The following is a 24,485-nucleotide window of genomic DNA, read 5'->3' on the forward strand; positions in this document are numbered from 1 at the left end:
TTTTTTTTTTTTTTTTTTTTTTACACATAAGCTATTCAAGATTTCTCCAGCACTGACTGATACAAAGCACAATGAGATGGCACTTTAGAGACCGCAGCTTCAGGAAAGGGCAATGAGACGATATTCATGTGGCTAAATCTGTAGCACAAATATAATTTTCCTTTCTCTGACTCCCTTGGGGGCACGTGACCTCTAAGAGGTCACCACAACACTAAAGGGTGGCATGATCCACCTTTGAGCAGTTAGGAAAGGGGTAGAGCTGCGACAAGTTTGGGCTCAGGGCTGGGGCTGAAAGGTAGCACGCTTGCCTAACATGCATGAGGCCCTGGGAGGTGGGGATGTCTCAGACATCTCAATGTCTTATTTGGTCACATCTGATAGAAAAAGTACAAAATAAAAATAAGCGTAAAGTTGTTCAAAGAAACCAAAGCTGAAAACCTCCACAGCCCGGAACAGTTTTTTGTTTTTGGCTAACTTCCTAGAATCCCCCTGTTGTTTGGCTAAGACTTGGTGCAGAGCACTAAGGTCTCCCACAGTGGAGCCTGACTGGGCTCTGCTGACTCTCAGGAAGGCAGGCCTAATCCTGGGTTTCTCCTTCATGGCAAGACAGTATCCATTAGGCTAAAATGTGCTGTTCCAAGCGGCAGAAGTGCTTGGAATGTTAAAAATGGTTGCTAAGACTAAAAGTAATCACAATGTGCATATCACAACTGCATTGAAGACACTGCATTGTGCTCACATTCCCTTAAATATTGTTCAAAGCTGGAGGTGTTCCCCTCCAACTGGAACTCTGGGAAGAGGATGACACAGTTTTGTGGAAAAGATAAGAGGGGTAGAGGGGGTGGCAGGAGGGAAAAGATCAGCCTTCAGTGTCAAGGTCAGCTTCAGGAGGCTGGCCTCCTTCGGAGTCAAGGTCAGAGGGAGGAGCGGCCGAGGGGCAGGAATGGGGGAGGTCTATATCTTGTTCAGTTCCAGCAAGTCTGGTCCAGCATCCTTTGTGTACAGAGATGCTCCTCTTTGGTGCACTTCAGTTTATCTTCCAAGTCATCAATGGTCTTCTCCAGTTTGGCTACTGATCTTTCAGCAAACTCAGCACGGGTCTCTGCCTCCTTGAGTTTATCAGTAAGAATCTTTATTTCTTCTTCATACTTGTCTTCTTTTTGAGAGTACTTTTCTTTAGCAGCACTCAGACACTTCAGGTTCTGGTCAATCAGTCTGATCTGCTCATCCTTCAAGTCTCCTTCAATAATCACCAACTTACGAGCCACCTCTTTATACTTCCTGTCTGCCTCTTCTGCAATTTGCTTTGCCTCCTTTAGCTGGATTTCCTGGAGTTCCATCTTTTCTTCATCTTTTAGAGCCCGATTTTCAATCACCTTCATACCTCTCTCACTCTCATCAGCAGCCTTCTCTCTGCTTCCTCCAGTTTCTGCAAAGCAGTGGCAAGGCGCTCCTGGGCACGGTTCAGCTCCTCTTCAACCAGCTGGATCCTGTGGTTCAAGGAGGCCACCTCAGCTTCAGCCTGCTCCCAGGCCTGCCTTTCTCCTTCCACTTCCTGCTGGAGGCTCCTGGCCCTCTCCTCTGCATCATCAGCCTGCTGCTGCAGAACCTGGATCTTGTGCTTTACCGCCTCCATGGTGGTGTTCCCGGCCATGGTGCCTACCAAGCTGCTTCTGGAAATTGGGTTCCTACCTCCTCCACTAGGCACTGTAGCTGCTTTTCACCCTACTTCCACAAAGCTCTTGTATTCCTAGTAAAGGTGACTAATGTGTGAATTACTGTCAACTTTTAAACTCATTTTTCTATTATGTGTGGTTACTGCTTACTGTAGTATCACTTAAATATTAACTAGATCAAGTGCTTTGGGATATCAGATTAGGGTGGATGTGAGTGACTGATTGTCACTTTGGTCCTATTTGTATATATATTGCCCTTCACAGAAGGGAAGGGACATACAGCGCTAACTCTGAGAAACACAGCCGATGAAGCACAGGAACTCTACGTACTAGCTTTGTATGTAACACCTCTGTGAGCCATATTATTCTTATTTAACATTTCCAAAACAGCTCATTTAAGTACAACTTAGGTAATAACTATAGGGCTCCATGCATGGCAACTGCCTTTCATGATAACCTACATAATTTCCTATAGCATATTATTCCCTGATAGTTATTCTTTAATTTCTAGTTAGTGGAGTTTAAAAATTAATATTAGTTTTAGCATTCCTAGAGCACATTGGCAGAAATGTGACTGTATAATCAGGACCTTCTGGGACATGAAGCTTTCCTGTGGTCAGTGTCTTCTGTCACTTGAGCCTTAAGCAACAGAAACGAAAACCTTCACTGAGGTGGACATGCAAAAGAGGCTATGGGCATTGGAATGTCTATTTTTTAAAATTGAAACTTTATTTTTACTTGTACAACAAACACAAAGGAAACGAGAAAAAAATCATTAAGCCTTTCATAAGCAAAGATACAAAGTCTCACCAGCTGCTGCTCCACAGGGGGTGGCACATCCTGGTTGGCATAGACAATGGCAGGGTTGTAAAGACTGAACACCACAGGGTAAAACACTTTTTTACCTGTAAATAAAGATATATGTTTATCTCACACAGAAGAAGGACTTTTATTCCTATATCTATGGAGACGTTCTCTTTTTATCATTGTGCTAATTTTATCAATACTATAGAATACCAATGTTCACTTGATAACACACAACAGGTCAAACGGAAACTGAAGCTGCAAAACAACAACAACGACAACAACAACAGACTAAAGGATGCTGCACCCCTATTCCTTTCTACCACAGGAGGAACACAAAGGCAATCCCTTCCTCAGCCACTCAGGAGGTGAGCCACTTGATGACTCTGTTTCCCCTAGGCACCAGTAACAGATGTAAATTAACTTCTGACAAGCACCAAGAAACTCAAAAATTTCTGTTATTACTCTTCAAAGAAAATCATTAAAAACAGTAAATACATAGAATACTGCACAATGCATAGATATATAAAGAATAGTAAAAACAGAACTGCAGACAGATTTAAACCAAGATCTGGAATCTTCTGAGGAGACCTTGTCATTCAAACTGATGGCATTGAAGGACCTCACCAGCTAACTAGGTCATTTCCCTGAGTAGAGGAACCCTTGTTTCAGCCGGATATTCAAGCATCAAGTATTCTGCCGTAATACTCAGGGAACCATTACATGGCAGCCTCTTTATTTTTTTATACTTATAAATTTGTTTTATATCTATAATATAAAGCAATGCACCATAAGCCACTTTAAAATGTCTAATCTGGAGACCAAGCACTACTTGTACATGGACCTCTGCATGCCTGTGTAAGGTGTGTGCATGAGTGCGTGTGCATGCACACACTATCTCCCGAGACTAAGAACTTCCAGCTCTCCCCCTGCACCATCTGTGATTCTTTCTGATCCGAGTCGCTTCCTCGTCATCAATTCCAGGTTTCCCTTCCTGTGTATTCCCTTCCTCTCCATGCCTCCACACCCACCTTAGGGTTTTATATATACTAGGCAACATCCACAACTAAGATCTCCCCAACCCCCTGCATTTCCTTACTTCCCTTCAGGAAGAACTACAGGAATGACTCCAAGAAAACAAAGGATTTGAACATCGGAGGGACAGAGTTTCAATTTACGACTCATCGTTTCAGTTAAATTATGCCTAATATAACTTTAACCACCCCAAGGTTTAAAGAAGACGTATTTCCTCAGATTAGTATGACCCCCCACTGGACCACACTGATACCCTAAGCAACACACTCGGCTCATGTGACAGTTTTACGCACCTGGCTCAGCATTTAACCGGCAGCTGTTAAGGAATTCAGCTGAGAAATATATATCAACATCACAGAAAAACATCAAGACCTCTCCCTTGTCCCAAGCTCGGGCACCCACATTTAGTCCTCGTCCTCGATTAAATTCTTCGTTCAATGAGACCAAGGTGTAATTGTGAAAATCAGACTCACTATGAGGAAAGCAAAAACAAGAGCTGGTAAGTCCCATTTAAAGGTTGACAATGTCCTTTCTTCAGCAGCACTTACAATATTTCAAATAACTTATTATGTTGGCTCTATATTCATACTGGGGAAGGAAATCTTCAGCTTCTTGCATTTGTTCATTATCAGGAATAGATTTTTACCAAATGTCCACGTTTGAAGCAACATGCTAATGGTACAAATTTTAAAAGGTGCATTGCCTTTTGAGGTCTTAGAAATGCACTGTGGAAAAAACAGACACATGGAAACACAACCATAGTTTCTGGTAAGTAACAATGCATTCTATAGCCATGAGCCACACAGAGTGCTCTCCTAGCCTCTTTCAGGTCCTCACACAAACCTTCCATTGTCAGAGGCTCTTCCCTGATAGCAGTGGGAAGGAGGCTCTCTAATCTCTACCCTCTCTTCCTCGACTGTTTCCCTTAATATCATGTGGCATGCTTGTGTATCTCACTACTCATTCAAAATAGATTTTGTGTTCATTAAAACGATGCATTGGCCCTCACAAGTAGTTCAATAAATATTTGCTCAATTAATGAAGAAACAGTGGTTTCAGGAAGAGATTGCTTGTGCCTACAATAGCTAAATGTCAGATGGGGAACTTGAATTCTACCTTGGTAGAATTCCAAAGTTAGTGCCTGCGAGTAGAAGGCCATTTCAGATGATTCTCAGAAGCACAGAGGTAAAACAGCACAGAATACTTTAGAGAAAGTAGTTGGGTCAGAGTAAGCATATGGGAACAGTGAGAGGGGTCACACCAAGGAGCCCTACAACAGGAAGAATGAGAGGAAAGCCAGACTGAGTGCACCATCCATCCCAGGTCAAACAACTGTGAGTACCTGAGAAGGAGGGAGGAGCCAGCAGGGTTTCTAGGTCAGTGGCTCTCACAGGGAAGACTCAAGGCATCTGATGGCAAGCTGGAGAGCTACCCTCAGAGTTGCTGACTTAGAAGCAAGGAGTGGGGTCAGCTTTCACCTTGAGTAAGGCCCCTAGGTACCCTGGCCCTTACTAGAGAGCCACTGAACTAGGGGGCCTGTGAGGAAGCCTGCTCTTACAACAAGACAACATGGTACTGGAAAGAAAGAAGTGAAGACTCATACAATGCATGGAGTGACTGAGTGCTCGGGGCACCCAGACTCTCCTCTCCATCTTACGGTATATAAATTTCTCCCTTCCTTTTGAGAAATTGCCCACTGCCAGCCTGGATGCCCTGATCACAGACTATGGCTCATCTACCTACCCTTCAGCAGTACTTCCCTAGGCTAAGGACTAGGCTTCAGTGTGGCCAATTGTGAAGCCTCCACTCCACTCAGCACAATGACTGAGTAGCTCAAGGGTGGGGAAGACATTCTTCCCTGGGATTTTCTCCACTGAAGCTCTCTGATGAAAAAGTGGGGAATGGGATGCAGGGAAGTGAGGTCTGGGATTAGGCTGTGGCATTAGCCAGGGGGAGACAGAGAAAAGGTCCCAAGTAGAAAGCGACTCAGCAGAGACAATTAGCAGTAAAAAGATACATGGCTCTCAGATAGTAGGCCCAGGGGCTATGAAAATGGTGTGATTCTGAGCTCACAGAGGGCCACCATGTTGTGGAAAGTCACATTTATGTCCATCAAGGCTGTGAAAGCCCTTGCAGGACAAGGACAGGCTCTACTCTCTCTGTTATGTCTTTCCGTTGCCTGAGTTAGACTTTCAGGCAGCATACCTGGAATATAGTAGGTGGGACTCAACATGGTAGCTGAATAATTCAAGAAAAATGGCTGCTTCCAACCAGCAGAAAGATAAAAAAGCCATGAAAGATACACAGGTTGTGTGTAGTAAGCGCAGACAACCAACCTAACATAATGCAGCATATTTACATTAAGAAAATAAAAATATACATGCATTTTAATATCATTTTTAAAGGAGGAGGATTACACTATCAAGTAGTTTAAAAGAACCAACAAAGAGGGTATTATAGAAAAAGGCTGACTTTGACAATTGACTTCCATTTAGGCCCCATGATTTGGAGAGGAAAATTCCATTTTAAAGAGTGAAAATTAAGGAATTCCTAACTAATTTATTAAAATCTTTGGACACTTATTATGTTCCAGGCACAACACAGGCCACTTACTGCAGAACCACTTTTCCATTAAGTTGGGCTGTAAAAGAACAGAAACAAAACTGTGTACTTGTGTACTGCAGAACCGGGTGGGAGTTGTAAAGACTTAGGAGATATAAGCACCATTTTCAGGAGAGAGCAGAAGCATGGGTATGCAGGAAGGAAGAAAGGTAAGATGATGGTATCAAAGCTGAGATAAGATTTAGAAAAGCAAACAGAACCTGTAAGAATACAGCAACGGGGGCAAGTAGGTAGAGCTCAGATAGTCCTGATTACCCCAGGCTGCCTGCTAAGCAGTAAGGAAGATGGATTGTAGAGTCACATAAGATGGGAACTTACTGTCATTACCAACCATCCACAGATACATGCCCAGACAACTTTGTGTGTGTAATATGTGTATGATGTGTATGCATGCACATGTGTGTGCACATTTGTGTGCATGCATATAAATATCAGAGAACAATCTTGGTGTTATTCTTTCCTTCTATATTGTTTAGGACAGGGTCTCTGTTTGTCACTGAACACTTCAGTTGGCCTGTGCACTTCTGGAGATTCTGTCTCTGCCTGCCGTCTTATCATAAGAACACGGGTTACATATGCCTGCTTCCATGCCCAGCTTTCCATGGGCTCTGAGGACTCAGGCTCAGGTCCTCATGCTTATACAGTGGCACTTTGCTGACTGAGCATCTCCTCAGACCCTCAGCCAGATTTTAAAATAGTAGTAGATTTTAAAACACTATATATCTGAAATTCTCACTCTTTTCACATACTTTAACACTTAGCATTACGGACTTCACTATATTTTGGCTTACCAACCTTGAGACAGATTCTAGAATAGACTTGACTTTAGATAGTCCTTCTTTCCCAAAATACACAACGGTGAGATGAATCCTCTTGTCTTGATGAATACAAACATCTCTAACAGAATTGAAAAATAAAATTTGTTCAAGAAAACATACAAAGCACAACTCATTCAGAAATTTATCACATGAAGTTTTGGCAAGAAAACAAGTAAGACACTATGAATACAGAATGCAATTGCATGCAGTAGTAAGTTAATATTAATGTGATGATACCACTTAATTGTTGGGAGATATTACAGCAAAGAACAAAGTCTGTGGGTCAATACAACCCATCTGAGGGCCATGGCTACTTTATTGCCATGTTTCAAAACATTTTTGGAACATCTGCAGTGGGACTGCTTTCAGTAGCAAATTAAACGCTATTCAAGGAAGTATCAAAAATTCAAATTGCTGTCAAGAGATTTTACTGGAAGAGGGCAATGTTCTAGCTTTTCATTGAGGTGGTGGTTTGTGAGTTTACACATTTGTCAAAAGTCATGAAAACATGACTTAACCTTCAAATATCCATTACATTATCTTTAGACTATATGGAATTTTTATGGTACATAAATTAGTCTTCAATATAGTTGACTTTTTTTGTGTGTGTGTGTGGTTTTTTGAGACAGGGTTTCTCTGTATAGCCCTGGCTGTCCTGGAACTCACTTTGTACACCAGGCTGGCCTCGAACTCAAATATCCGCCTGCCTCTGCCTCCTGAGTGCTGGGATTAAAGGCGTGCGCCACCAACGCCTGGCTATAGTTGACTTTTAAAAGTTCAACTTACTGGGTTAGAGAGATGGCTCAGTGGTTAAGAACACTGGTTTCTCTAGCACAGGACCCAGATTTGGTTCCCAGCGCCTACACAGAGGTTCACAACCACCTATAACTCCAGTTCCAGGGATGTGATGGCTTCTTCTGGCATCCATGGGCACTGTACACGTTGTCCACATATGTACATGAAAGTAGAAACTCATACACATAAATCTTTTTTAAAAGCAGCTTATCTTAAATTCAAGCACAACTATAAAGTCATCAAATTGAGTCTCCAAGTAGTTGTCACCCTCAAATTTATATCATAGTTCAAACTGTCAAGAAACATAATACACCATACATGTTTTGAGAAAAATAAAAATCTAAAAATATCCTATAAAGCTTATATAATTATTCTATAGCTCTACAGTGAGTAATTATACTTGGTGAAGATAAATTAAGTAAGTCTGCACAAAATAAGGTAAAGAACTTAGCCAAATCTGCAAGTTCTGAGTTACCTGAAGTTCTGCATAAACTGTGAGAACGCCTCTGTCCTCTCTGCGAGTGGCACAATGATATTAATAACTGATCTTGTAATGTCGATCAGCTCATTCTTCACTTTCATGAGAGGTCCAAAAGGGCGGAAGAGGGTCACATGTCTGTACTCCATAAGGTCCGCTTTCTTAAAAAACAGTTCATATTGCGTGCCTTTATCTCTCTCAGTGCGATAATAGCCTAAAGCAAAGAGTTTGGAACAAAACAAGTTCATGTCAACATTTAAATTCAAGAGGAATACAGATTTCACTCAGGCAAGGATCGAAAGTACTAACCAGACTACTGGGATTTTATCTGTGTGTGGAAATACCTACCTCTATGCATAGTCAGAAACAGCTGCTCTTTAGAAGAAAAGGTTTGTAAAAAAGCTTTGCTATATTATTCAATCCACAAAATAACCTGCTACAGTAATTACTCCTTTCTACACACAACTCCTTCCCCTTAATACTGGACCATTTTGCCACAGTGCTAAACAAATTGCTTCTGAAATATTAAATTCTGAGTCCAAGAGTCAAAACTTGTATTACTTGGTTCAATTCAACAAAGATGAATTAAGTACTTTCATGTTAGTCATTGATGATACAGAGACCGTATGGTCTCAGTTCTGAGGAAGGGCCAGTCTAGTGAGGAAGTCAGAAAAACACGATATAATGCGTAATGTGTCATATATATATACATACACATACATATATGCACATGTATATTATGTGTCTCTCTCTCTCTCTCTCACACACACACACACACACACACACACACANATATATATATATATATATATACATACATATATATGTATGTATTCAAAGAATACTAATATAGATTTCAATACAATGATTTGAGATGTGTTTAGAAAAAAAGGATGGTGGTTGACTGGGCAATATGTTTTTTTAAGTGTAATACTCAAGGTTAGACTTATCCCAACTCTCCTAAGGCTCCCAGTCTAGACAGAAAAATCAACTAGGAAGTGGGCAACACCATATAACGCAACAAGTCCTATGACAGAGGATGCATTGTAGAGGTGACAAGAACACACAGAAAGCACTGCTCTTTTAGGCTTGAGGTTAGAGGCCACTTCCTGGAAGGAATGCCATTTACACCAATGCCTGGGAGAGGAATGGAAGTTGCTTAGTTGCTAGTAGCTTAGAAGTCAATCATGGCACAGTGGAGGAGAAGTAAAGGACAGAGTCTACAGGAGCTAAGGGAATTAGAAGCAGAAGCGGCAGAGCTCACAGCTGTCAGAATTTCCTGCTTTTAAGAAAGAGTGGGAATGAGGACGTGCCACATGCTACTTAACTGTCCTATTTCATCTGCAGCTTTCAATTCTGCTGTGAAATAAAAAAGTAAGCATTCCAGAAACTTGGAAGAATTTTGAGAGAAACAACTAATAAAAATTATCACGACTTGGTAGCAGAAAAGGGGGATATAGAAGAAGATGGCTGACGGGCCCACACGAAGCAGAGTGCTCTGCCCGACAGACTTCAGAAGTCATGCCAGTGATGGCTATGATGGTTTGGAGTCCAACAAAATGCTGTGTGTGGTAGGTTGTGTATAGAATACAGCAAAACAAACTTTTAAAAAACACTCATAGCCAAAACGGTTTTGTTTGCAGTGGAATTGAAATGCCTAGCAGTGGGCATTAGTATGGAGACAGGCAGGAATATACATTTCTTTTTTAAAAACCTAACAAATATCTAAAATTTATATGACCTTTGAGCTACATAGCATCTTAAAACTATATGCTGTGGCTGGAGAGATGGCTCAGTGGTCAAGGGCATCAGCTGCTCTTCCAGAGGACCCAAGTTTGATTCCCAGCACTGTAAGTCCAATGGCAAGGAATCAGACCCCTCCCTCTGGTCTCTGCAAGCTCTGCACACATTAGGTACACATACATGCAGACAAAGCACTCACACACATAAAGGAAAGACCTCATCTCCATTTTGTAAGCTGTATTATGAAAATGTGCTATTTCTTTGTTTCCAAATGTAAAATTGTATATTCCCTTTGATACTGTGACCATTTACTTCTCTAAAAGTGGAACAACCACTGACCTACTGCATTAGGTTTTCCCTTCCTTATCAAATAGTTTTCACATTTTGAACCTTAGTTCATCCATTTAAAAAAAAAAAAAACATAAGAGGAATGTCAACACCAGATAGGAGAGGAATGCAAATCACACGGCCCACAAGAGCCCTTCAATGTGGTATTCTTATACTTAGACTTTTTCTGTTTTCCTAATTCTTATTCTTGTTTTTATTATGATCTCATTTTAACTTTGTCCAAAAGCCAGTTCAAATTTTTGGTGAAGTTAAGTGGATAAAAATATAAATGCTTTAATACTGTGGTAGTAATGATATATTTGCATATGCTACTAGAATGCTGTCATACTAACATTAGAATTTATCAAAAGATTAAAAAATGTTTTTCTATTTGCATGTCTGTATGTACATATGGAGGTCAGATGACAACTTGCATGGATCTTACCAACATATTTTTCATATTACCTTCTATGAAGTCATTTTCATTAAATATCAGTTTCTCTCCAAGAGGGCCCTCCTCATCTTCCTGTTCATCATCTTCATCAGGATTATTAATGACTTCCAAGCCAGCTTCAATAACTTCTACCAATTCATCTCGTTTGTCTTTTCTAACTGGCTTTTCTTCAGGATGGCGAGTGAGACCCATTTCCAACTGAAATACTTTCATTAAAGTAAAACTTTCAAAGGGAACGACTCCATACTCACTGGGGAGTTTGGCTCCTAGGCTAACTTCAGCTCTGTCGATCTGGGAGTGAAGGAACTCTAAGAGGTCACTGGGGGTCTGCTCTCTGTTGCCAGGATAGCCTATGCTGTTAGCCCCTGGCTTCTTTCTCTCTTGCAAGGCTCTCATCTTCTCACTCATATCTTGTAATTCTTGCTTTAGCTGGGCAATCTGGCGTTTCAGACTGGTTGCCCTGGTTTGGTAATGTTCTTCTTGCTCCTGTAGGAGGGCCTGGTAATATTCTTTACCATAATTTTCTCTAACAACACCAGGAAGAGAAGCATTTCCATCAGTCTGGGGGGCACATTCCAGGAGGTACATAAATAATACTAAACTGAAGAGCAAAGCAAGGCCCAATAGCAGCCACTGGGTCCGGCTGTGCAGAATCGATCCTCTTCTAGACATTCTCACCAGAGTGTGTTTGCCTGACAGGACAAGCCCTCTGCTTGCTCATGACTTTAGCAAAAAATTACCAAAAAGTAAAAACAAAATTAGGATTTCCATAAGAGGTACCCAAGTGAACTCTGTTGTAGTTTTAAAAGATTCTTTCTTCAGTAGTCATGACTACTTAGCAGAAGTGAGAAATTAACAGTACTTCCTGTATTGTTACCATGATATCCACACTAAGCAATCTGATCTATAAAATCCATTATCTGGGTGGTGACTTTTCTGAAAGAAACAGATCAGAGTCAATCAGAATTTTGTTTCTTTAAGTATATCCTTGTTGGCAGCTTCAATAAGCTTGGCTATGTTACTACTATATGCAGTGTTCCATGGAGATGGTAATATAATTTAGAGTAATTGGTAAGCACTGGAAGAAAATATTCAGAAAAACACCACACAAAATACTAACATATTGTGTATAAAATTTTAAGCCAGTTTGTTTAAACACTTTTTACCTCTTGGACCAAGCAGCATCCAAATTATATAGAGTACAATTACGTTCAGTTTTCAATAATTAATAATTAAATTATTTTAAAATCATGCTGCTTATAACTCGTTATTAACACACCACTTCTCAACAAAAGCATGCAATATGTGGGAACTGGATTTCTATAAGTAATCTTATTATAGCAATAATGATTTGCTGCAAGAGAAAGTTCCTCCAGTTATACTCAAATAATCTTGCTCATTAATTTCAATCAAGCGGGGTGGGGTACAATTTCAAACGGTCACAGACATCTGGAAAACACATTCAAAACATTTTTACATCCAAAGTTCTCTGGGAGATTACTTGAGCATTAGATCACTTTCCACTGTATGACACAGCAAGATTCCTTACAATTCTGGAAGATCTGGAGTTGATATAGAGAAAAACCACAAATGATTTAATTATGTTTGTGTGCCTAGAGAAAAACGGTAAATTTATAACACTACATGCTACCTTTCATGCTCCAATCAGTCTGTGAGCTCTTCCAGTCTAGTTCTAGGATTATTAACTCTAGAAATAGAAGAGATTAAACTCAGGCAAGGAGAGGCAAGAAGTCCTCTGCTGCAAACAGAACTCCACTCCAACCAAGCGCTTCTGAGCAGGATAATGTGACATAACAGCCACAGCTTACAGGAATGCCTTCTGCGGCACACACAGCCTTGGAAGCTGTCCTCATCCTAGTTACTTGTCTTTGCAGTCACTAGGAAAACCTGGGTGTCTTCTCCAGAAAATTCTGCATCATATATTTTTTGTGATTTATATCACATTTGCATTAAAATGTAGTCAAAATTAAAACTCTTTATTACTATTAGACCACAAATAGTGGGCTTAATTTCCCTAAGCCATGTGTTAATTTAGTAAACCAAATGACTACCAAGTATCCTGAAAAATTTAATTGACTGTCTTATGACATCTGATTGTAAATCTCATTTAAATGTTGGAGAAAATGGGAATAGTTTTAAATTTTAACGAATTAACTAAAAGAAAATGCAAAGCTAATACTAGTTCTAAGGATTTGCCATTCTTCAAAACATATAATACTTAATATAAGAACCATTTAAATGTCATTACTGAAAAAAATAAATTGAGGGATATTTCTTAACTATTTAAGTTACTACTATCTTACTTGTTAGGGAAAAGAAAGGCTACATTTGAAAAAGTAGAAACATAATTTTTCATAAGCTGTTATGTTAGTAAGTCAGGCATGATGGCACACACTTTTAATCCCAGTTCTTGGGAGGCCAAGGCAGGTGGATCTCTGTGAGTTTAAGGCCAGCCTGATCTATCTAGTAAGTTCTGGAATAGCCAAGACTGCATAGTGAGATGTGTCCTTGAAAAAAATAAGATCAAAACCAAAAACTGTTAATAAAGATTGACTTACTTAACTGTTACAATATACTCAAATGGTTTTGAGGTATAACTTGATCATAAAGCAACATATGCCCTATGGACGACAGCCTTTTATTAGTAGGTCACCTTATAGTCTTTTCCTTTATAGAGACAATATATTTTCTTCAATGACTTATAATTCATAATGGGTCACTTTACTTTTCAATGAAAAAGAAATAAACATCAACTGTAACAGTAAGTTTTACGTTGTGATTAAATGTATATGTATGTGTATATATATATGTGTGCGCGCACACACACACATATATATAAAGATAAATACACACGTATGGGACCTCTAGGTATATAGAAGATAGTAATAATTGGGTTGTAATAAAAAAATCTTAAAAGATGCTAGTTTAAAATGCACTTTTCATATATTCTATACAATCCTTTCAGGATAGTGGTAGTATTAATTTCATTTTATAGAAGAAAAATTGTTCAGAAATGAACAGATTTAAATAAGGTTATATAACCACTAAGTGGAAGCATTAAAACTAAGGTGATCTCTCATTTTAATAAAAACATAGGTTTATAAATATTGGTGTGTTGCAGTTAATTTCTATTGATATGAAAGAAGAGCTGCCGTAATTAACTTTTTAGAATGTACTTGCATAACTCTGTGGTAGTTGTTTAAATCTTTACTTGCCTCATTTCTAAAAGGAACTCTTTGATCACATACTACAAGACCAGATTATAACAGTTTGAAGATACTAAAGAATCTTAGATGAGCTAGAATTACAGTTCAGTGGTGGAGAATTTGCAAGCATGCATGAGGTCTTAGGCGCAACACAAACACACACAAACACACACACACACACACACACACACACACACCCTGCACTCATGTACATGCACACACACCCCACCCACATGCACACACCCCTTTCTGCTATTACATCTTGATTCCATTTTCTGTGCACTGTGCATGTATTATACATATGATGTTCACTCACATCTCAGAGTTAATTCAACCAACGTCCTAAACACAGCGAAATGCCTGAAGAGCTAAAGGAATAAAATACTGTGGTGACAAGAAAATAAGACACTAAAGGTATATAAGACAAAAAAAGAAATATATTTAGAGTTAGTGGAAAGAATTTATAAGAGGAATCAATTCCAACTCAAAAAGAGACTAAGACTTCATCCCAAGATGGAATAACAGGAACCAGGTTTATTTTTATGTTTGAAACAACTAAATCAACTAGCCCCTGCGAACACTACAAAATACGAAACAACAGTTTTCCAGATGTTGAACATCAGTAAATAAAGTGTAGTGACTCTTGGAAAATGAAACAAAAATGATTACCCATCCTACTGAAACTGTTTCTGATATTCATGTATGTATGTATATATGTATAATTCAGGAGGGCAAGCCTAAGCAGAATCCAGAAGATTCTCTGAGTTGACAGGATGGACCCAACTGTCTGAAAAGACCAAGGCAGTAAGGGTTCAAAGTATACAACTCCAGAGACCTACAGAGGGCATCCTCTGGGTATTCAGCAGAGTACTTGCTCATTAGTGTGGGCTTATAAAGAAATAAGCCAAGGAAAAGACTATAAAAAAACTAGAGGACACAAACCCAGCATTTATATAAGACCACTAATAGTATAAGCTCCTAGCAGACAGACTGAAAATTTTAACTTCATGGGGAACTGGTTATTCAAAAAAAGGCTTGCCTCAGTAATGGGAAATTACTAACTATAAACATTCATTTATGTCCTGCCAAACAAATATTAAAAACAAATCCTGAAAGAAGTAAATTTTTCCATATAATACCATAATTTTCAAGAATATTTATAAGAATATAAAACATTTAGCATACAACAAAATACAATTCACAATATCTGACATTCACAAAAAAATTACTCTATGTATGGTGGTACACACTAGCAACCCTAACACTTGGGTAGTAGAGAGAAGAAGATCAGGAGTTCAAGGCCAACCTCGGTTTGCAGCCCCATCACGGGGAGTAACAGTGTCAACCAGCCAGACCTCCCGGAGATCCCAGGGACTGGACCACCAACCAAAGAGTACACACATGGAGGAACTCATGGCTCCAGACACATATGTGGCAGAGGATGGCGTTGTTGGACATAAGTGGGAGGAACCACCCTGGGGCCTGAGGGGGTTTGATGCCCCATTGTAGGGGAATGCCAGGGCAGAGTGAGTAGGTGGTGGGGGAGTACCCTCATAGAGGCAGGGGGAGGGGGAATGGGATGGGGGGTTCCAGAGGGGAGACCTGAAAAGGGGATAACATTTGAAATGTAAATAAAGAAAATATCCAGTAAAAAAAAAAAATAACTAACTAACAATAAATAAATAAATAAATATATCAAGGCCAACCTCAGCTACATAGGAATTATAAAGCCAGCTTCAGGTACCTGAGATCTGTCTCAAAAAAAAGGAAAGAAACAAACAAAATAAAACAAAAATGACCAGCCATTTTGAAAAATATCAAAATATCATTAATTAAAGCTGATTTAGTGCTGCTGACACAGATGAAAATTTCAAAGTCTGAGATAAAGAAAAGCATATTATCAGTGACTTTTCTGATCATATGACAAAATATTGTATAGAAACAAGTTCTGGGAGGAAGGGCTTAATTTGGCTCCCAGTTCAGAGAGATTTCAGTCCATCTTGGTGGAGGGAGGTATGTCACTGTTGATGGTTGTGGAATTGCAAGGCACCAGCTGTCCACACAGCTTGGGGCAGGAAGCCAGGAAAGGGAGACTGGAACGAGGTGTGGGAATCTTTCAAAGGCCTACCCACACCAATCTACTCTTACCAATAAGGCCCTATCTAAAAATTCCACAAAAGTATCACACACTGGGGACTGAGCTCAATCCATGAGCCTGTCTAGGGACTGGGGATGGGAATGGGAGATTTTATACTCAAATCATAACAAAGTAGCTTAGATAATTTAGAAGAAATTTTTTAGTTAATTAGAGACGAAGCAATAGAAACAGGAGGGAAAAAAGAAATATAAACAGATAAAGTAAATATGTGGTAACTTCAAGCAGCTAGAAATTTTGTGATTAGAGTCCACAAAAGGTGGAGGAATTAAAAGACATATAAAAAATAAGGCTGAAAATCTCCTGATTTTATGAAAACTACAAAAAGATCTAAGCAGCTCCATCCATCCCAAATATAAGAGTAATAAAGAAATTATGGGCTCTCATGAAAAAACAGTTCAAACTATTTTTAGACAACCTTAACAGTAGCTATGGAAAAAAAAAAAAAAAAAAAAAGAGCATCACATATAAGGAACAAGGCCAACAGTAACGCAGTCCTGTGCGGGCTGGAGCTGGAGAGATGGCTCAGTGGCTAAGAACACTGCTCACAGCACCTGAAGGGAAGCTCACAAGCATCTGGAACTGCCATCCTAGAGGACCCTCTCAGGCCTCCTTGGATACTGCCCACACGTGGTGCACTGATATATATGCAGACAACACTCACACAAAAAAATAAAAATGAAGTCTCAAAAAGATTAATGAAACAAAATAAACTCTTAGAAACAATACAAGTGAGAAAAAGTGGAGTGACCTTTTAAATACTTGAAGGCAGAGCTAGGGAGGTGACTCAGCAGTTCAGAGCACTTGCTGCTCTTACAGAGAACCTAGGTTCAGTTCCCACCTACATTGTGGCTTGCAACCACAGTAATTCCAGTTCCAGGAGACCCATGACTTCTTCTCANCTCTAAGGGCACCAGGCACTTATATGGCACACACACCTATATACAGGCAAAACAATCATACATATAAAATAAAACAAGTAAGTCTAAAACATTTAAATACTAAAAAAGGCCAAACTAGAATTCTATTCTCAGCAAAATAACCTTTGTGAGTGCTCGCTACAGTTCTCCACTCTACCATCTGAGTTGGTATAGGATTCATCAAAAGAATCTTTCAAAAAGAAATATTTTTATTCAGACATAAATATAAGGTCAAAGAACTCATTACCATTACATATGTACTATAAGTCTTTCGACAGAAGAAAAACGGATCTAGAAAAAGCAATGTAAAGCACCAGCAATGTAACACTACACTGGTAACTGGTTTCTTCCTGTAAGTTTTTAAAAAAATAAAACCTCATTTTTAGTCTTCCTTGTCCTTCTCCTTCCTTCTCCTCCTTCTTGAGTCAAGGTCTCTCTACATAGCCCAATTCACTATGCTGGCCTCAAACTCACAGAGATTCCCCTCTGGGATTAAAGGCATGCTGCCATGCTTGGCTGGTTTGTTTTGTTTGGTTGGTTTGGTTTGGGTTTTGTGGCCAGGTCTCATTCTGCAGCCCAGGAAGGCTTCAAATGTATGGCAATCCTTCTGCCTCAGGCTCCCAAGTGCTGGGATTATATATGTAGGCTACCACAGCGATTTTTAAGTTATTATTATTATTACATAGTAATAAAGTCACAGAATTATCTGAAAGGCATGACCACTATCAGAATAATATTATAAAGTATAAGTATCTGGGAAGGAGGGGATTAGAACCATTTACTTTTTAAGAACTTACAAAGTTTAAGTATTTAAAACCAAAGGGATTGTCATCAGAAAGCAGTACTTATTCCATAAATACTTGAGCACCTACTGTATACCAAGTACTGTGCTGAGTACCAAGAATAACAGCCATGGGAGCCTTCTGATAAGGTGTTTCTGGAGAAAACTATATTCATAATTCTTGAATGTTGGCCAAACAATGGCACAAAATGAGCCACTCTGTGGTAGAAAAATGAGTTTGAGAATCAAGTCAGCTACATAACAGTTATGTAATCTTGGGCATAATGTTTAACCTCTCTGGACTTCTTTTATAAAATAAGGCAGTTTGCCTAGATAACCAATTTTTAAAAGTTTATTACTTTTAATTGTATGTGTGCGAGCGTGCGCACGTGTGTGTGTGTGTGTGTGTGTGTGTGTGTGTGTGTATGTGTTAGTACAGGTATCCCTAAGGTAATAGGTGTCAGACTCTCTAGAACTGGAATTCCAAGCAGATATGAATTCCCAGTGTGGTGCTGAAACCAAACTCAAGTCCCCTGCTAGAGTGGGATGCAGTTTTACTAGCCTCTGGATAGCCGATTTTCTTCCAAGACATTATGATTCCTTTAATTAAGGGCAAACTAGATTTTTATGTATGCATGTACATGCACTCCTTTTTGTGGAACAGATTTAATAAAAAATGCATATACTCTTTCAGTAATCTATAATTTTACTTTTAAGATTTTTTTTACTATACAATTCTCAATATTAGTATATAATGTCACATGCATAAGATATGTTTATGAAATAGGAGAATAAAAATAAAAAGCAATTTAGGGCTGGAGTGATGACCCAATGATTAAGAGTACCTGCTGCTCTTCCAGAGAACTTGGGTTCAACTCCTAGCACCCATATAGCAGCTCCCAACTGTCTGTAACTCCAGTTCCAGGGGATCTGATGCTGTTTTCTGGCCTCCATGGTGCATTGACATGCATGCAGGCAAAATATCATACTCTTAAAATAATTTTAAAAAATGAAATACAAGCAATTTATTGAAAAAGGATAGGGAGGATGAAACAAACTACAGACATTTCTACAGTAGAATATTTAAATGAAACAGATACTTCTTTCAACACAGATAATACCTATAAAAAGGCATTAATATGTTGCCAATTACTTTTCTCAGTTCTTGTCTATATAAGTGGCTTCAGAGCTGGACAGCCAAAACCCCAATATCTGCTCTACATGGCAACTTCCTCCATCTCTGCGAGCGTTAGTTTCCTCATCTAAGCGGGGATGGCTATAGAACTTTCCCTGGAGGACTCCTCAACAGCTAAGGAACCCCACCAGGCACTAGTACTCAGTAACCGTCAGGCATTGTTTTCCGCTTTGTAATTTTTTTCCCTACATGACTTTTCAGTTTTAACCTCTCTACTGGACGTAATCCTAATACAAAATTCACACCTTATTTCTCATGCAGATTAGCAAGTTTCATTACTCATTTTACAATCCTTTGAAATGTCAGGTTCCTCATACACAAAATGCCTTTATGTAGATAGGTCTTTATCTGGCCTCTAAACTGAGGTAAGCAAACATTTTAGGTCAAAGAGTGTCACAGTCAGTCAACTCTGCCTTTGTAGCACAAATATAGCCACAGACTATACAGAAATTTCAGAAAGAGTTGAGTTTCCACACTAAAGTCTGAACTTCATGTAATCTTCCCACAGCATTTAGAACTATAACCCTCCACTTGGGCCACAGGTCATTGTAGGCTCGGTGACCGGACCACTAAGCTCTCCAGAGACTCAGCCTCTCTCTATGTTGCTCCAACTAAACTCCTGAACTCAAGTGAATGTCCTGCCTCAACCTCCTAGAAGGCTGGGCTACAGTTGTACATTACCACCCCAGCTCTAAAAGAGAAAGGGTTGTTACTCTAAAATATCATAAAGTAAGTGCATAGGATAAAAAAGTTAAATGTGAATTAAGGGTATACAGTTGAAAGTCTCTCTCCCATCTCACCCCGCCTCCCCCCACCAAATTTTGTGTATCGTTCCAAAATCTTTTGCCACAATTAAACATCTTAGCATGATTGGCTTTCATATACCCAACTCTGAGCACAGTATTTCACTAACGGACAAATCCTTGAAACAGAACTGCTGCCTAAATTCCCTTCAATGTAATTAGTTTATGCAACTTGTCCCTTGTCCAGGATAAGCTTCCAATATACCTTTACCTATTGTCTACTTTCCAACTGCTCTTAGGTCTGGAATGTCCCTCCAAATGTGTAAAGCCTTGGCTTCAAGTCTATGGTGCTATTGGAGGAACAAAACCATTAGCACTACTTAGGGAACAGCAGAAGGAAGCTAGGTGACTGGGAGTGTGCTCTTGGGGTGGGGAATACTGGAGTTTGGGTCCTTCCTCACTCTCTTTGTTGTTTGGATCAAGGCAAGCCATATATTCCTGCCACCATGTTGACTATATTGCCACAGACCCAAAGCAACAGGACCAAGTGAACAAGCTGAGACTTCAAGGGAAAAAAAAAAACAAAAAACCTTTCCCTTCTATTTTAGGTCTTTTGTCCCAATACAAGAAAGCTGACTGACACATTAAAGTTTATTAAAGACTTAAAAATTCAGGCTGGGCATGGTGGCACACACCTTTAACCTTAGCACTCAAGGAAGGTAGAGGCAGGTAGATCTCTTGAGTTTAAGGACAGTCTAGTCTCAAGTTCCAGGATGGTCAGAGTAACANAAAGAAACCCTGTCATGAAAAGCAAACAAAAACAAAAGCACCCCCAAAAGGACTTTAAGTATTACATTAAATTTCTTAAATTTGTCTACAACTTGGAACTAAGAAATAAGTTTTACTGCTTTCTTTGAACTCCATATTTTTTCTAAATTTTTCATTTTGATACAGTATATTCTGTATTTATACTCTACTGGATGTGTGTCAAATGATTTGAGTTAGAGATAAGATTGCAAATTCAAAATAGTCCTATGGGCATCTTTTGTTGTTTGGTTTATTTTCTGGGACAGAATCTCCTAATGTATCCACGGCTGGCCTAGAATTCACAATTGTTAATTCAATCATCAACAGAGTGCTGGGATTGCACACATGAATGACCATACCTGCTCCCATGGACACTTTAGAACACTATACTGCCATCATACAATGTCTAAAAAACTGATTTCTATTCCTTTATGAATAAACAAAACATTATCTTTGGAAGCTTATAAAATTATATAAATTTTCTCCATAGTTTAAATTTTTTATTAGGATGTATCTTCAACAATATTAAGAATTTTGGTGTATCAACTTACTCATAAACTTCTATACTTCTGCTTTTAGAAATATCATTATTTCTTTGATACATATTAGGCATCTTCTGTGTGTTGGTAGGAGAGTGGAATCCAGGAGCTGTTAGCACAGGTACCTTTCCACATGTTCTCTAAAAGGTCATACTTTCAGATTATCTCTGCCCACAGAGGAGAAAACCAGAAATTAGAAAGGGAAAGGTTGATCTATGCTTGCCAGTATCCTGTCCTGTTCCCTGATGTCTGTCTGTCTCTCTGTCTGGCTCTCTCTCTGTATGTGTGTATGTGTTTATTAGCTGTTCCAGACCTGTGTCTTAGGTATTCTTTGTTGCTTTCTGTGTTTCAATATTCCAAAACTGAGTGTGTGTGTGTGTGTGTGTGTGTGTGTATGTGTGTGTGTGTGTGTGTGCGTGTTCAGTGTGCAAAGCACCTTTCCAAACTTGAGGATACTAATGCTTAAAACTCAGCTTCTTCTTGAATTTGTGCAAATGACATGCTGGCTTCCTACAGATATTTAGTGATTGTTGTTCTGTTATTTAAATAACAATACCAATATAAAAAAATCCACATCTGAAACTAACCTTATAATTCAACTTTATACTTACACCTAGTACTTGTGGAGTGACAATAACTATGTCTTGAGATCTCGATTTTTCTAACCCATTTTTAGTGCTATCCTTTGGAGCTTCATTTCCCCTACCAGCTACCACACTTCCCCTAACAACCACTAACTTGAGCAACATGGTTCTTACCTAACTGTTATCAAATTGAACAGTCATATCATGGCCTGCTCTAACTGACTTGTGGGTAAAAGACAGTTAAATGTAATGAGTCTTCGAGAAGATTGTCTCTTGTGCCAATACAAAGTGGAAATAGGCTGGTGAGATGGCTCAGTGGGTAAGAGCACCCGACTGCTCTTCTGAAGGTCTGGAGTTCAAATCCCAGCAATCACATGGTGGCTCATAACCATCCTTAACAAGATCTGACGCCCTCTTCTGGAGTGTCTGAAGACAGCTACAGTGTACTTACATATAATAAATAAATAAATCTTAAAAAAAAAAGTGGAAATAGTAGCTTAATGAATATATATGTGTTTATTTGAGACAGGGTCTCAGGGTATATTCTTGGCTGGCCTGGAACTCACAGAGATACACTTTCCTCTGCCTCCTGAGTGCTGGGATTAAAGGTGTGCACCACCATGCCAAAACCAACCTTCACTACTGTATTAGTTAAGATAATCTTTTAAAAAAGAAAGAGTACACATTAGTTAGGATGTAATTGTTTTCCCTATTGTAGGTCTCAGTCATTTTACATCTGACAGAAATGTATTCACATACTAAGAAATTCACAAGAATGTTATAACATTCCTAAAATCTAAAACAAATAATACACAAGTCTGGAAGCACGCATGTTCATGAACAGAAGAACAATCGCATCACAGAATGGCACATTACACAGTAAGAAAGAATTATCAACACCCATTACCATGATATGAATGATATCATATCAAAAAACATGAAAGGTGACTTCCACAGCAATATTCTGAGAATACTATATATTAACTCCATTAACATGAAGCTTAAAATCGTCCAAACTAATGGCTGATGAGAGAAGTCAGAACTCTAATGGGGAAGCAGGGGTAACCTATTTGGAAGAAGCAGAGCACTATGGGAATGCCGTACAATTAAAATCTGATGTGTGTTGCAGCAGACAAGGTAAGAAGTGTGTAAAGATTCACTGACAGTTCATTTTTACGCATTTGTTGACGTCTTTTATATTTTACACCTCTACAAAAGGAGTGTAGATGGATAAAAGATAATTTCTTAATTATCTGAAACTAAAGCTGGTTGTTTAATATCAACTCTTCTAAGCCTCATATACTGAACACACAACATCCTTTTTGTATTCTTTTAGTCACATAATTTAAAGAAGATAGTAGCAAATATTCCCGAATATTATGCCACAGAACACTTTTTTTTTATTACCTCGGAAATCGAAGGTGCTTTTTTAATACACCTTTAAGAGATGGCATTAATCCCCAAGGAGTTAAAGGCCCAGGGGCCTTCAGTGGCATGAACTGTCAGGACACTGCATGTACATTTCAAAAGCAAGCTAAAGCACACCTTCAGATTTAACGAGGACTTAAGAAGAAAAGCTTTAGATTTGTAACCAAACTGTCATGCCGCCAATGTCAGCGTCACAAACACACGCACCGCTGTGGTATTTGACAAATCACCCAGCCACTTGCTCAGAAATGCAGGAATTTTTCTAAACTATCTGGTCCTTCTGACAGTTCTCCGTTTTTGTTTTTGTTTTTCCCAGGTTCCAGCGATCACCAATTCCTACTCCAAGAGCATCTTTTAAAGGGGGGCGTTTTGTCAGAGGCAGGACGGCTGCTGCCATTTGGCGCGTTCAACCCCACAGTAAAAAGTTTAGCCACTCAACAGAGATGATGACGAGGAGGTTTAAAAACAAACAAACAAACAAAAAAACAAAACAAAACCCTGACACGCAAACCAGCGGTCCCTGGCAGCAGCGGTCACCAAAACGGGACCAGCCTCGGGAGGGCGCGTCAAGACAGCGCCGCGCCCAGCGGCGTCCCGGAGGGCTCGTCCGAGGGGACCCGCCCGCCGCCCAGAGGCGCGGCACGACACGGCGGTACTCACCGCGCCCGCCGCCCAGCGTCGCCGCCTCTGGGGACCTGCACACTTGGCCAGCGCCCTGCGCGGGGCCGGCCCGGCGCGCCGCCGCGGAGCACCGCCACTTCCGGCGCGCGCGAGGAAATGAAGGAAATGAGGGTGGCTTGCCGTCGCGCGCCCGCCTCCGCGGCCAGGCCCCGCCCTCCAGGGCTAGGCTCCGCCCTCCAGGGCCAGACCCAGCCCACCGCAGCCCGGCTCCGCCCTCCACAATCAGGTTCCGCTCTCTACATTCAGGTCCCGCCTCCCACTGGCTAGTCCCGCCCTCCAGGGCCAGGCCTTCCTCTTTCCGGACAGGACACGCCCATTCCTCCCTCTTCTGTCCTGTGCCCTGCACAGAAAGCTCCACAGATGACAGAGTTAGTTGATTCATCTAAAAACAAACAAACAAACAAACAAACAATAACTGAGATGGGTGCTCAAGCCTTGTGGGATAGCCTGGGAACATCATGCACTAGAGACACTTAACTAGACACACGTGGCTAATCCTCACATAAATGCTAACCTGGCAGAGAGCTGACTAGTGGGAGACTGAGGATAGCCAACGTGCCTTCTCAGGGAAGATCGGTACTGGACACTGAAGAGATTCTTACGTGTTTTACTTAAAACAATTCCATTTGCTGCATGTAATGTACTGTGTGTGTGTGTGTGTGTGTGTGTGTGT

At 39.9% G+C, this 24,485-nt stretch overlaps 1 protein-coding gene and 2 pseudogenes across 1 annotated transcript in view; 1 reads left to right on the top strand and 2 right to left on the bottom strand.

Moving 5' to 3' along the window:
* The window catches only part of Csgalnact2 (chondroitin sulfate N-acetylgalactosaminyltransferase 2), a 36,545-nt gene extending 12,636 nt beyond the window's left edge, over positions 1–23,909 (bottom strand). Inside the window, exons 1-6 of the mRNA XM_021189859.1 lie at positions 23,792–23,909; positions 10,764–11,688; positions 8,226–8,442; positions 6,933–7,034; positions 3,809–3,987; positions 2,487–2,581 (exon numbers count right to left, since the gene is read on the bottom strand). Of these exons, the coding sequence (XP_021045518.1) occupies positions 2,487–2,581; positions 3,809–3,987; positions 6,933–7,034; positions 8,226–8,442; positions 10,764–11,424 (1,254 nt within the window). The 5' untranslated portion in view covers positions 11,425–11,688; positions 23,792–23,909. The remainder of the gene's footprint in view (positions 1–2,486; positions 2,582–3,808; positions 3,988–6,932; positions 7,035–8,225; positions 8,443–10,763; positions 11,689–23,791) is intronic.
* On the bottom strand, positions 867–1,657 carry LOC110316075 (annotated as a pseudogene).
* LOC110316895 overlaps positions 23,305–24,485 on the top strand; it is a 2,055-nt pseudogene continuing 874 nt past the window's right edge.

Source organism: Mus pahari, chromosome 2 (genome assembly GCF_900095145.1).
Source record: "Mus pahari chromosome 2, PAHARI_EIJ_v1.1, whole genome shotgun sequence".
Lineage (NCBI taxonomy): Eukaryota > Metazoa > Chordata > Mammalia > Rodentia > Muridae > Mus > Mus pahari.